Source organism: Mobula birostris, chromosome 1 (genome assembly GCF_030028105.1).
Source record: "Mobula birostris isolate sMobBir1 chromosome 1, sMobBir1.hap1, whole genome shotgun sequence".
NCBI classification, from domain to species: Eukaryota; Metazoa; Chordata; class Chondrichthyes; order Myliobatiformes; family Myliobatidae; genus Mobula; species Mobula birostris.
The window spans coordinates 124,452,271-124,467,066 of NC_092370.1; the positions used below are offsets into that span (position 1 = coordinate 124,452,271).

General features: G+C 41.2%; 1 protein-coding gene across 3 annotated transcripts in view; it reads left to right on the plus strand.

Moving 5' to 3' along the window:
* The window catches only part of nfatc1 (nuclear factor of activated T cells 1), a 293,798-nt gene that overhangs the window by 134,832 nt on the left and 144,170 nt on the right, over window positions 1-14,796 (plus strand). For 2 of the 3 annotated variants that reach the window (XM_072261650.1, XM_072261642.1), the window contains exon 8: window positions 5,159-5,291. In XM_072261650.1, coding sequence (XP_072117751.1) covers window positions 5,159-5,291 — 133 coding nt within the window. Of the gene's footprint in view, window positions 1-5,158; window positions 5,309-14,796 lie in introns of those variants that run through there. The other variant, XM_072261659.1, reaches the window with a different exon arrangement.

Here is a 14,796-nt window from a genome sequence, read left to right on the forward strand (position 1 = left end):
TTCAATAAGTTTCAATGAGATCCCCCTCATTCTTCTAAATTCCAGTGAGTACAGGACCAGAGCCATAAAAAGCTCTTCATATGTTAACCCTTTCATTCCCAGAATAATTTTTGTGAACCTCTTCTGGACCCTCTCCAAGACAGCGCATCCTTTCTTGGATAAGGGGCCCAAAACTATTCACAATACTCGAAGAGTGGTCTGCCCCTGCCCCCCTTGATGAAGGGTCTTAGCCCAAAACATCGACTATATATTTCCATAGATGTTGCCTGACCTCTTGAGTTCTTACAGCATTTTGTGTGTGTTGCTGGCAGTGTCCATATCTTGTGTCCACTTAAAAGAAATCGATATTAATACCTTATTTTTAAAAGTGAAGCCAAGTACATGTCACCAGCCTAGCCTGCCAAGACACTGTTAATTATAGCAACACACATCAAAGTTGCCGGTGACCGCAGCAGGCCAGGCAGCATATCTAGGAAGAGGTACAGTCGACGTTTCAGGCCGAGACCCTTTGTCAGGACTAACTGCACCAGCAACTTTGATGTGTGTTGCTTGAATTTCCAGCATCTGCAGAATTCCTGTTGTTTGCACTGTTAATTATAAACTGATTGACCAAAAAAATTTATCAAGATTTTGACTTAAATACATAACTAACGAACAAAATAAGCCGTTCTATTGGGAATCATGAGGAGTAGATTATCTTATGAGAACATAGAACAGTACAGGATAGGAACATTCCATTCAGCCCACAATTCTCATACCAAACATGATGCCGAACTAAACTAATTTTCTTCTGCCTGTAGATATTCCTCCAATCCTTGCATATTCACGTGTCTTAAATGCCAGAGTTTTGTCTGCTTCCATCACTTCTCCCTGCACCCTTTTCTAAGCATTTACCACACTCGGTGTAAAATGTAGAAATGCATGTTCTCTAGCAACATTCCTACCGTAGGAAAAAAGATAAGGAAGATTTAGACCAATAAAATGACAGACCTGCTGTGGTTTGTCGTAGTAATTGTCTTAATAACGTCTGATGATCACCATCATTACTCTGTGCAATGTCCTGCACAGCTTAATAAGCAATTTATGGATTTGTTTGCAAGCGCTTCAGTACACTCCAGCTGATTGCCATCTTCTCCATTGAAATTGCAAAAGGGGGTGTTAACTTAATTAGTTCTGACCTATTTTGTACAGAGGCCACTGAGCGCAATAATTATGTCAGATGCCACTCATTATGCTTGTTAAGATGTCACGCATGAAATTCTGTTCACTTTTGAGATCCATTAGTTAAAAGCCATGACTATACTGGGCTATGGCAGGAGATCTTGAAGCATTCATTTTTGATCCAAGACATTGACGAAGCTGCTTTAGGAATATTGTGTTCAGTTTTAGTCAACCTACTAAAGGAAAAATGCCATTAAGATTGGTCCTGAGAGGGAAATGGATCAGCCATGATAAAATGGCATAGCCGACTCATAGGCTAAAGGCTCCTATATCTTCTGGTCTTATATCTTATGGTCTTAAGATGGTAAGAATGCAGAGGAGATTTACAAGAATGTTGCCAAGACTCAATGAGCTGGATTATGAAAAGTGACAGAGCATGTTGAGACATTTTTATAGGAATATAGGAAATTGAGGAGTGATCTTATAGAGGTACAGTTTTAAAATTCTGAGGGGACAGGTAGGGTGAATGCACGCGATCTTTTTCCAGTGGCTGAGGAACAGCTTGGCGTAGGTTTAAGGTGAGAGGAATGAGATTTAATAGGAACCTTAAAGGCAAATTTTTCATGCAGAGGGGGTGGTCGGTCGATGTTATGTTTTGTAACTCCAAGAAAGAACACAGGAGCTGGAAAAATGGTGTCTACTTAGTTTTTCTTTAGTAAGGTGCTCGCATATGACATGGTAGTGTAATGACATATGCCGTTCAGGTACTTCTTACCTATAACTTGCAATGGATCATGTAAACCAACTAGGAATGTTTAATCGAACAATACATTTACAATATTACTCAAATATGACTGGAAGATTGAATACACTACAGTCAGTCCATTGAATGAGCTACCAGAGAAAGTGATCGAGACAGATACATTAACAGCATTTACAAGGAACATGGATAAGAAATGTTTTGGGGGATATGGACTAAATTTGGGAAAGTGGGACTAGCTTAGGTCGAAATCTTGGTTGGGATGGATTATTTGGGCCGAGCGCCTGTTTCCATGCTGTATGACTCATTCCCCATGTTGGTTACTTCTACAATTTTTCATTGTTACTGGCTGCACCTCAGATCTCCAATCACTGTCCGCTATCCTTCCAGTAGCTTCTGAGCTTGGTAATTACTTTCCAACCGTGACATTTACTATGATACATCATGGTAGCACAGCAATTAGCGCGACACTGTTACAGCTCGGGGTGTCGGAGTTCAGAGTTCAATCCCAGCATCCTCTGTAAGTAGTCAGTACTTCCTCCCTGTGGAATGTGAGGGTATTCACTGGGTAGTCTGGTTTCCTCCCACTGTCCAAAGATCGATTCGTAGGTTATTTGGTCATTGTATGTTGTCCTGTGTTTAGGTTCAAGGTTAGGTTAAATTGGGGGTTGCTGGACAGCAGCGTCTCGAAGGGCCAGAAGGGCCTACTCTGCGCTGTATCTCCAAATAAATTAAAAATCACAGTAAAAAATTTTGTTTTGCATGCTACCCAAAACAGATCATTCCATACATAAGTACATCAATACAGTACAAAAGGAAAACAAGAATAGAATGCAGGTCTTGGATTATCTCCATTACCTCTCCTGGATCTTCTCCCTGTCTGTCCTGCCCACCTGATTCTTTTCCACTGTCTCACTCTTCCCATTCTCTTCACAGCGATCTTCCCTTCTGATAATCTCTTTTCCACTCACTCCCTGGAAACCCCTCTTTTAATCTGATACTTGGCAGAAGCTTTGCTTTCTGCATTGAGATTGCAGAGTTGTATGGGTACGGCACATACTTTCACGTGTGATGCCTTGGTCACTGTGTGAGATTAAATAGGCGTGGCTGCTTCTTTAACTCCTTTTTAATATCCATGACAATTTATCAACCGGTACCCTACGAGAATTCATGGAGAGGAATTGCGAATGTCGCAGTTTTTTATGGGCATTTAGAAACAAGGGTCTCTCATTAGTGTGCCTGCATCATTGTGCAACTGTAGGTTAACAACTCACTGTACTGTACTGATTAGGCCATAAGACATAGGAGCAGAATTAGGCCATCTGGCCCATCGAGTCTGCTCCGCCATTCAATCATGGCTGATCCTTTTTTTTAATCTCCTCCTCAACTCCAGTTCCCAAACTTCTCCCTGTAACCTTTGATGCCATGTCCAATCAAGAGTTTATCAATCTCTGCCTTAAGTACACTCAATGATCTGGCCTCCACAGCTGCATCTGGCAACAAATTCCACAAATTCGCCACCCTTTGGCTAAAGAAATTTCTCCACATCTCTGTTTTGAAAGGGCACCCCTCTATCCTGAGGCTGTGCCCTCTTGCCCTAGACTCTCCCAGAATGGGAAACATCCTTTGCACATCTCCTCTGTCTAGGCCTTTCAACTTTCAAAAGATTTCAATGAGATCCTCCCTCATCCTTCAGAATTCCAGTGAGGACAGATTACTGCTCAGGATGGAAAGTTTTCATACTACAGTCCCAATTTTATAAACTTAAGTTGGGTCACAGCAGTACAGCACACAATGCTGTTGTCTCACAATTCCAGGGATTTGGAATTCATCCTGATCTCTGGTGCTGCCTTGTGATGCTACATTCTCCCTGTGACTGCATTGGTCTCCTCTAAAGATGTACGCGTTGGTAGGTTAATTGGTCATTGTAAATTGTTCTGTGATTAGGCTGGGATTAAATTGGGGGATTACTGGGTAGTGTGGCTCAAAGGGCCAGAAGGGCCTATTCTGTGCTATATCTCAGTCAGTAAGTAAATAGATAGACGGATAGATAGGTGCTTGAAAGTTGGCATGTGCTCAGTGAGCGGAAAGGCCTGTTTCCATGGTTACATGTTGCAGTGTCACTAATTCACTGCAAAATCTGCAGAAGACCTTCTTGGCATTTGAATATTTTATCAAGTCATGCTCTCTTTTCACTGCTGCCATTAGGAAGAAGGTAGAGGAGCCTCAAGACTCACATCACCAGGTTCAGGAACAGTTATTGCCCCTCAATCATCAGGCCTTTGAACCAGAGAGGATAACTTCATTCATCTTTACTTGCCCCATCACTGAACTGTTCCCACAATCTATGGAATCACCTTAAACGACTCTTCATCTCATGTTTTCGATATTTATTGCTTTTTAATTTATTGTTATTATTATTATTATTATATATCTTTTCTCAGCTCAAGCTGGTAAAACCTGAGGTACAGGCATAGCCAAACACACTCATTTCTCAATTGCTAGGAACTTTTGGACTATTCTAGAGGTGCTTAGTGGTGGCTTACTGGAGATTTACATAGATATTGCTGTCGAGTCCTAATTGTTCAATGCTATTGTGTAGTTACTTCAGGGTGATACCAGTTGTAGATGTTACTATTAGGACAATGTATACCCTGTTCATGTTCCATAGTCTTTCAGTTTCCTCTTTTAATTCAGCATATTTCTGGTGCTTTTCACTTATTGATTTCTGTATGTTATATGTGTTTGGAATGGCTATATCTATTAAGTAAGTTGTTCTTGCTTGTTTATCCTGTAATACTATATCAGGACAGTTATTATAGATTGTCCTATCTATAATAATGGACGGTTGTAATATAATTTGTGGGACTCTAAACTATAAAACTGGACCAGGCTTGTATTTATAGTCCGGTATGATTTCTTTTATGAGTTTGTATTTTAAAGTAAGATTTTGGTGAATGATATTTGCCATTTGATTGTGCCTGTGTAAGTAATTAGATTGAGTTAAACTGCATCATTATTATTATTATTGTTATTTCTTTTTTTCCTTCTTTTTGTATTTGCACTCTAGTTGCCTACCCTGTTGGTGCTGTCTTTAATTGATTCTATTATGGTTATTGGATTTATTGAGTATGCCCGCAAGAAAATGAATCTGAAGATTGTATATGATGACATATATGTATTTTGATAATAAATCTACTTTGAACTTTGAAGTATTTCTTGATTTATTTGTTGCAGAGTACACTTATTGTTGAAATTCCACCCTATCGGAACCAGCACATTACCAGCCCTGTCCAAGTGTATTTCTATGTCTGCAATGGGAAACGGAAGAGGAGCCAAAGCCAGCGCTTTTCCTATCTACCAGCTAATGGTAACTGCTTATATTAAAATGGTGTGACGTATCCGTAACGTTCCAATTCAGGTATCTTGTTGTCGTGTTGTAGTCATGCCTTCAGGAATCGGCCCCCATGCCATTCCCCTGTACTCCCCATTCCCAAAACTGTACTTACTTCCATTCCCTCCTTGAGTAAGGTTTTCTTCAGTGTGCCTTGTTTTTAGTGATCTCCCACTGTACTTATTACTACCTGTTGTTGGGTAACAGTCCTGTGAAGTGCTTTGAGAGCCATTGAAGACACCATATACATTTCAGTCATTGATACTGAGTGAGAAAAGACAAGCTATTTAAGAGACCACATACCAGGGTCCTACTGCACCATTTTGACATTTGACTGAACATCAATTAATTAATAATGTTTAGTCAAATACACAGCAATAAAAACAGAAATAATTAGCTGTTCAAATTGTTGAAAAGAAAGCTCAGCGTTCATTTTTAAAATATAAACTCCGGCTTCCTGTTTGTGGTAAATATGCTTCTAACAGAGAAGATAATTCTTGATAAGCAAGTATGGTGAGGCAGCAATATACTCTGGGTTGGAGATTGTTAGTCGCTGACTCTGAGGTATCAGACATTAGATAACGTTCATATTCCTGCAGCACAGATGTGGAGGGTCAGTGTTAGGAATACTGTATTTTGTAAGTCAGAGAACAAAGAGATTTGTTTTGAACCTCACGCTATACATTCAAGTTTGTGATCACAGTGTACGATTGATCGCTTTGATGAGCGTGTTAATAAACACAAACCTTAAATATAGTTTCAGTATCACACATTGATGTATTTCTCAATTTAAATTCTTAAGTTATAAATACAGAGGTTTTTACAGAAGTAAATTTGAAACAACTTTTATTTGATATATGAAATAAAGGAAATGACACTTTGCTGAATGAGATTTTGCATCAGAAGTGATGCATATATAATTAAGTTTAGAGTATTTGCCCTTGAATCATTCGTATAAATCTACATTGCCTGTAGCTTAGTGAACTGCTTGCTACAAAACCCCACTCACTGATCATGCAACTATGAATCTATAGTATATGTAATGTTTGGGCTAGAATGTCTTCTGAGAATGCTGGCCTTCTGCATTGAAGGCTCTGAACTAATTGAATGACGATTGTAAGGTTACTAGAACGTACCAAATAAAAGCAAATCTCATGAGATTGCACCTGCATTCAATATGATAATAGCAGATCCCACACTTCTTCCTGTTTCCATCCTTTTGGTAGTGCTACACAGGAGGGTTTAAACCAGATTGGCAGTGGGGCAGGACTCAGAGCAGGAGCAAGAAGTGAGATAAAGCAATAGCCAAAGAGAGCCGGTCTTGGAATCAGTATAGCCAGGGACACGATAATGGCAGAGAAAGGAATACTCAGTTCAGCATTATTGTTTTGTGCTGTGTCGTATGACATTGGTGATCATGGTCTCATGACCATGATTATTCTTGGAAACTTTATCTACAGACGTGATTTGCCATCGCCTGCTTCTGGGCGGCGTCTTTCCTTGAGGGGTGACCCCAGTCCCCTTCAATCCCGATATCAATCCCCTTCAGAGATTGTCTGTCCGTGATCAGTGGCCACATAACTAAGACTAGTGATATGCCCTAGCTGCTCATATGACCATCCACCACATGCATGCTCCCATGGCTTTATGTGACCCTAATCGGGGAACTGAACAGGTGCTACACCTGCAGGCTAGAAGAAGGAAGGAGCACCTTACACCTCCTTTGGTGGAGACATATCTCCACCCCACCTTACTCAGATAAGCTGCATTTACAAATACAAATTAGCCAGAGAAAGTGGCTCACCTGAGGACTGGGAGAAATTCAGAGTTCAGCAGAGGAGGACAAAGGGCTTAATTAGGAAGGGGAAAAAAGATTATGAGAGAAAACTGGCAGGCAACATAAAAACGGACTGTAAAAGCTTTTATAGATATATAAAAAGGAAAAGACTGGTAAAAACAAATGTAGGTCCCCTGCAGACAGAAACAGGTGAATTGATTATGGGGAGCAAGGACATTGGCAGACCAATTGAATAATTACTTTGGTTCTGTCTTCACTAAGGAGGACATAAATAATCTTCCAGAAATAGTAGGGGACAGAGGGTCCAGTGAGATGGAGGAACTGAGCGAAATACATGTTAGTAGGGAAGTGGTGTTAGGTAAATTGAAGGGATTGAAGGCAGATAAATCCCCAGGGCCAGATGGTCTGCATCCCAGGGTGCTTAAGGAAGTAGCCCAAGAAATAGTAGATGCATCAGTGATAATTTTTCAAAACTCGTTAGATTCTGGACTAGTTCCTGAGGATTGGAGGGTGGCTAATGTAACTCCACTTTTTAAAAAAGGAGGGAGAGAGAAACCGGGGAATTATAGACCGGTTAGCCTAACGTCGGTGGTGGGGAAACTGCTGGAGTCAGTTATCAAGGATGTGATAACAGCACATTTGGAAGGCGGTGAAATGATCGGACAAAGTCAGCATGGATTTGTGAAAGGAAAATCATGTCTGACGAATCTCATAGAATTTTTTGAGGATGTAACTAGTAGAGTGGATAGGGGAGAACCAGTGGATGTGGTATATTTGGATTTTCAGAAGGCTTTTGACAAGGTCCCACACAGGAGATTAGTGTGCAAACTTAAAGCACACGGTATTGGGGGTAAGGTATTGGTGTGGGTGGAGAGTTGGTTAGCAGACAGGAAGCAAAGAGTGGGAATAAACGGGACCTTTTCAGAATGGCAGGCTAGTGGGGTACCGCAAGGCTCGGTGCTGGGACCCCAGTTGTTTACAATATATATTAATGACTTGGATGAGGGGATTAAATGCAACATCTCCAAGTTTGTGGATGACACGAAGCTGGGTGGCAGTGTTAGCTGTGAGGAGGATGCTAAGAGGATGCAGGGTGATTTGGATAGGTTGGGTGAGTGGGCAAATTCATGGCAGATGCAATTTAATGTGGATAAATGTGAAGTTATCCACTTTGGTGGCAAAAATAGGAAAACAGATTATTATCTGAATGGTGGCCGATTAGGAAAAGGGGAGGTGCAACGAGACCTGGGTGTCATTATACACCAGTCATTGAAAGTGGGCATGCAGGTACAGCAGGCGGTGAAAAAGGCGAATGGTATGCTGGCATTTATAGCGAGAGGATTTGAGTACAGGAGCGGGGAGGTACTACTGCAGTTGTACAAGGCCTTGGTGAGACCACACCTGGAGTATTGTGTGAAGTTTTGGTCCCCTAATCTGAGGAAAGACATCCTTACCATAGAGGGAGTACAGAGAAGGTTCACCAGATTGATTCCTGGGATGGCAGGACTTTCATATGAAGAAAGACTGGATGAACTGGGCTTGTACTCGTTGGAATTTAGAAGATTGAGGGGGGATCTGATTGAAACGGATAAGATCCTAAAGGGATTGGACAGGCTAGATGCAGGAAGATTGTTCCCGATGTTGGGGAAGTCCAGAGCGAGGGGCCACAGTTTGAGGATAGAGGGGAAGCCTTTTAGGACCGAGATTAGGAAAAACTTCTTCACACAGAGAGTGGTGAATCTGTGGAATTCTCTGCCACAGGAAACAGTTGAGGCCAGTTCATTGGCTATATTTAAGAGGGAGTTAGATATGGCCCTTGTGGCTATGGGGGTCAGGGGGTATGGAGGGAAGGCTGGGGCGGGGTTCTGAGTTGGATGATCAGCCATGATCATAATAAATGGCGGTGCAGGCTCGAAGGGCCGAATGGCCTACTCCTGCACCTATTTTCTATGTTTCTATGTTTCTATTTGCTTCAAGGTTTAATAGGCAGATGAATTCAGAATATAGATTAGCTCTCAGGTTTGGGGTGTCTAAGTCATAATGGAAACATGGCTGAGAGAAGGGCAGGACTAGAAGCTCAATATTCCAGTTACAGATGCTACAGGGTTGTATTAGAGAGAGATTTTAATTTCCCTGGTATTGATTGGGCTATCCAGAAGGTTAAGGACCTGGATGGTGTAGGATTTGTGAAGTGTGTCCAGAAAAGTTTCCTCAATTCACATTTGGCGGGCCTTACTCAGGACAGTGCAATACTAGTCCTCCTCTTAAGGAACGAGGTAGGACATGTAACTGAAATGGCAATCAGGGAGCAGTTTTAATATAGTAATGGAAAAGGATAAGACAGGTTCACAGACTGATACTTACAGACAAGGGTCCTAAACTGGAGCAGGGCTAATTTTGAGGGAGTTCGACAGGATCTGACAGAAGTCAATTGGATAATCCTGTTTGGAATGAAACAGAAAAAGTAGTGGATAAGGGGCTTTTAAAAGTGTGTTAGCAGATGTGCTGGATCAGCATGTTCCTGTAAGGATGAAAGGTAAACCTGGCAAGTTTAGGCAGTCTCTTGGCTGATGAGAAAGACTCTGGTCAGTCAGAATCAGGTTTATTATCATTGACAGATGTTGTGAGATTTGTTGCTTGGCATAACAGTACATTGTAATATGTAAAATTTGCTACAAATTGCAATGAAATATGTAAAAAATAGTCCAAATAGAGAGCCAAATAGTGTGTAGGGATCATTCAGAAATCTGATGGCTTCTTGCTGTTCCTGAAGAAAATAACAAGTAAAAGGGCCCATTTTAAAGAAAAAGTCTATTACGCATCATTGGAGCTCTGTTCGTTCATTTGTTCCTGTCGACCTCCAAGCATAGCCGGCCCTCGGACCCTTGCTCCTCAGTCCACTCCGTCCGGTGGTTTTCTGACTCTCTCCATTCACGTCCTCTCTCTCTCCATTGCTCCCCGACAAATGACCGCAAAAAACCTGGCTCCCAGACGCACAAGGAAGAACAATGTTTCCTCATTGGCTAACCCCTGCATTCCAAAGCCCCGTTATCTCTAACCATTACCCAAACATTGCTGCTACAGAGAAACCATTTCCTTAGCAGTAAAACATTGCATAGAAGCCATTACATTAGCCTTAGCAGTGAAACCTTAGAGCATGTTACAGAGGTTATTTAGTTACTATGTCAAAAGGGTGGTTAGGGAGAGAGTATGTCCCATTAGAGATCAGCAGGGCTGCTTATTTCTCAAGCTATAGGACATGGGTGAGATTTTTAATGAATATTTCTCCTTGGTGTTTACTGAGGAGAAAATCATGATTGCTCAGAACTTAAGGAAAGCAAGTTGAGATGTTTTGGGGGATATTCATATTACTACAGCAGAGGTAAATCTGCAGCCTTGCAGCACATTCAGTTGGATAAATCCCCAGAGATTGAATATGTGTATCCTCAGGCTTTGTGGGAGGCTGCAGGTAAAATAGTGGAGAATGCTGTGGAGATACTTGCTTCATCATTAGCCACTGATGAAATTCTGAAAGGCTGGAAGGTGGCTAATTTCATTCCTTGTTTAAGAAGGGTAGCAAGGGCAAGCCAGGGAACTACAGGCTGGTCAGCCTGCTTCAGCCATTTTAGCGTCTATTTTTTTAAAGAAATAACCAAAAAGATAGCTATGGGTAGGTCAGTGGATGTTGTCTATTTGACTTTAGCAAGGCCTTCAACAAGGTCCTATATGGTAGCCTGGTCTGGAAGGTAAGATTCCACGGAATTCAGGGAGAGCTAGTTAGGAGAATTCAAAATTGGCTGAGAAGTAGAAAGGAGAGGGTGTTTGTTGAAGGTTGTTCTTGGAATGGAGGCCAGTGTCTAGTGGTGTGCCACAGGGATCTCTGTAGAGAGCCTTGTTATTCATTATTTACATAAATGATTTGGATATGAATGGCCAAGGCTTGATCAGTAAGTTGTGGATAAGATGAAATTAGGAGGTGTTGCTGACAGTGAAGAGGGTTATTGTAAATGAACAATTGGTTAAGGAAGTGGCTGAGGAGTGACAAACGGATTTCAATACTGATGGATGTGAGGTCTTCACTTTGGAAAGTCGAACCAGCTTAGTAGTTATACTATGAATGGTAGGACACTTGGGAGTATAATGGATGGAGGTTTTTTGGAGTACAAGCGCATATGCTGGCCTTCATGAGTCAGGGAATTGAGTATAGGAGTTGGGACATTATGTTGCAGTTGTATCGGTCAATAGTGAGGCTGCACTTTGAGTACTGTGTCCAGTTTTGATCACCCTTTTATAGGAAATATGTCATTAAACTGGATAGGTTGCAGAAACAATTTATGAGGATGTTGCCAGATCTGGAGAGCCTAAGTTACAGGGAGAGAGTGGCCAGTCTAGGTGTTCATTCCTTGGAACACAGGAAAATGAGAGGCAACATTATACAGTAGAAAAGTTTAAAATTACGAGAGTCATAGATAAAGTGGATGCTAACAGTCTTTTCACCCAGGGTAGGAGATTTCAAAACAAGGAGGCATAGGTTTAAGGTGAAGGGGAAAGATTTAAAAGGAATCTGAGGGGGCAACATTTTCAAGCAAAAGTTGGTGAACATAAGGACCGAGCTGCCAGAGTAGATGGTTGAGGCTACATTTAAGAAACATTTGGCTAGGTACATAAGGCTTAAGAGGATATGGGACAAAAACAGGAAATTGAGACAAGCTAGGTATGCACTGTGTTTGGCATGAACTCATTGGGCTAAAGGACCTGTTTCTGATTCTAATCCTCAATTCCTTTATTTTCCATTGTACCCAAGAATCTATTCATATCAATCTCGACCATTGCAGTTCAGGTGAGGCACCACAGGTAGACAGTGTGGTGAAAACGGGACTTATCATGCTGTTGCCATCCACTTTATCTATGCCTCTCATAATTGCTTCTGATTTCAAAGATAAAATCCTTGGAAGCTTCTTTCTTTGTCTGTCCAGCCAAGAAAGCACATCAACACCTCTACTTCCCCAGAAGGCTAAAGAAGTTTAGCATGTCTCCAATGACTCTTACCAATTTGTGTAAATACACCACAGTTTGGTATGGCAACTGTTCTGCCCAAGACAAAAGTAACTTGCAGAGAGTCGTGGATGCAGCGCAGCTCATCATAAAGACCACCCTTCTCTCCATTGACTCTGTCTATACCTTCCACTGCTTTGGGAAAGTAGCCGACGTAATCAAGGACCCCTTTCACCCAGCCATTTTCTCGACTCCCTTCTCTCATTGGTCAAAAGGTACAAAAGCCCGAGAGCATGAACTGCCAGACTCAAGGACAACTACTATCTCATTGTTATCAGACTCTGAAAGGTGAACTTGTAAACTCCCATCAACCTCACTGTGGCTCTTGCACCTTATTTTTCTACTTGCACAACACTTTGTCTGTACCGGCAACATTATACACTTAGAGGCCATTTTATTAGATAGCTCCTGTACCTAATAAGGTAGCCATAGGAGTGGAATTTGGTGTGGTCTTCTGCTGATGAGCCCATCCACTTCAAGGTTCAACATGTCTGTTCAGAAATGCTCTTCTGCACACCACTGTTGTAACATGTGGTTACTTGAGTTACTGTCACCTTCTTGTCAACTTGAACCAGTCTGACCATTGCCTTCTGACCTCTCTCATTAACAAGTCCTGTGTTTTCGCCCACAGAACTGCTGCTTACTGGTTTTTTTTTCACACCTTTCTCTAGAGTCCGTCATGCCTGAAAATCCCAGGAGATCAGCAGTTTCTCAGATAATCAAACCATCCCTTCTAGCACCTGCATCACCTCGGTCAAATCATGTAGATCATATTCCTTCCCCATTCTGTTGTTTGGTCTGAAAAACAACTGAACCTCTTGATCATGTCTGTGTGCTTTTATGCATTGAGTTGCTGCCACATGATTGCCTGATTAGATAGTTGCATTAATGAGCAGGTACACCTGTACCTAATAAAGTGGCTGCTGACTGTATTCTACATTCCGTTACCTTACTCCCTTAATTCTAGCTATGTGTTGCATAATCTGGCTGAATGGTGTGCAAAGCAAAAGCATTTCACTGTATCACAGTACATATGACAATAATAAAGCAATATTAATACATTATTAGGAATTTGCTGAGCAATGGAATGCCCAGTGCCTATCAAATGTGCATCAGCTGTTTTGTACAAGATCACAAAGAAACATCAGATATAAATCAAAAGATATTTGATCTGTTATCATCAATATATATAGGAAAAAAAACAATACATGTTACTGTGCAAATGTGTAGAACGTCTCACTCTTATTTGAGATGTAAATATTTAGAGAGAGTGGAGAGTTTAGAGTGGACTCACTCTAAACATTTAAATTAGCTGCATTTTAAACACTGCTCAGCAGGTTGAAAAGGCTTAAGCTCATTCTAATATAGTGTTGGTACCACATTGATGTCAAACTCAGATGAGTCATATGTACTTTTGTATTATATAGAATTTACCTAACTTGTATGGAATTTACTGTACCAAAACAAAACAATCAGCTAAACTAGGCCATTCAGAGTTTACACTCAATGAGGAACTCTTCCCACACAACTTCATTTCCTTCTATCATCATCTCCTTCTAGACTTCTTCCTCCAGCTCATATCTAAATTGATCTTCAGTGTATTGATGACATTTGTTTCAATTCATTGGCAATCTCACCTCTCAATGGGTGAAGATGTTTCCTGTGAAGATCAATGGTTATCTTACAGTTGTGTTCTTGCTTGGAAGTAGGCTTGTCTATATTTAGCTCATCAAACTCTTTTATAATCTGCATTCAGTTATAAAATGGAAAAAAAAAGTAATTTTTATACTTCATAAAAAGTTCACATTATTTTCTAATGGATCAAATTATTATGTAGAAGGTGATGGAGAAATGTAAAGGGATGCATTGTTTACTTTCATACTATTACCATATTCCCACCACATATTGAAAAAAGATAATAGACAATAGGTGCAGGAGTAGGCCATTCAGCCCTTCGAGCCAGCACCACCATTCACTGTGATCATGGCTGATCATCCACAACCAGTACCCTTTTCCTGCCTTCTCCCTATGTCCCTTCACTCCGCTATCTTTAAGAGCTCAATCTAACTCTTTCTTGAAGGAGTCCAGAGAATTGGGCCCCACTGCCTTCTGAGGCAGAGCATTCCACAGAACCACAACACTCTGCGTGAAAAAGTTTTTCCTCAACTCCGTTCTAAATTGTCTACCCCTTATTCTTAAACTGTGGCCTCTGCATTGCATGTCATCTGTCATTTATGATAGGAAATAGCCAACCAAAAATTGATATTTTCAACTTCCCACCCTTTGCAATCACATTTCATTGCCATGGAAGAAAGAAAGGCGTAAACCCCAAGCAAAACAGCAGTAACGTGATTTCACAGTCCATGATTCCAATTGCTTTATCGACCATTTAAAAGAGCACTGTTGAGCAGAAGAGATGTGACCTGGACATCAAGCAGCTTGCGAAGTCCACAGATTGTGCTACTGCTGAGGATGATTTATAATGTGGTCAGGGCACTAAGTATAAAAGCTGGCAAGTCATGTTGCAGCTGCATAAAATTATGGTTAGGCCACATTTCGAGAATTGTGTGCAGCTCTACTCTGCAGAGGAAGGATGTGGAGACTTTGGGGAAGGTGCAGAACAGGTTC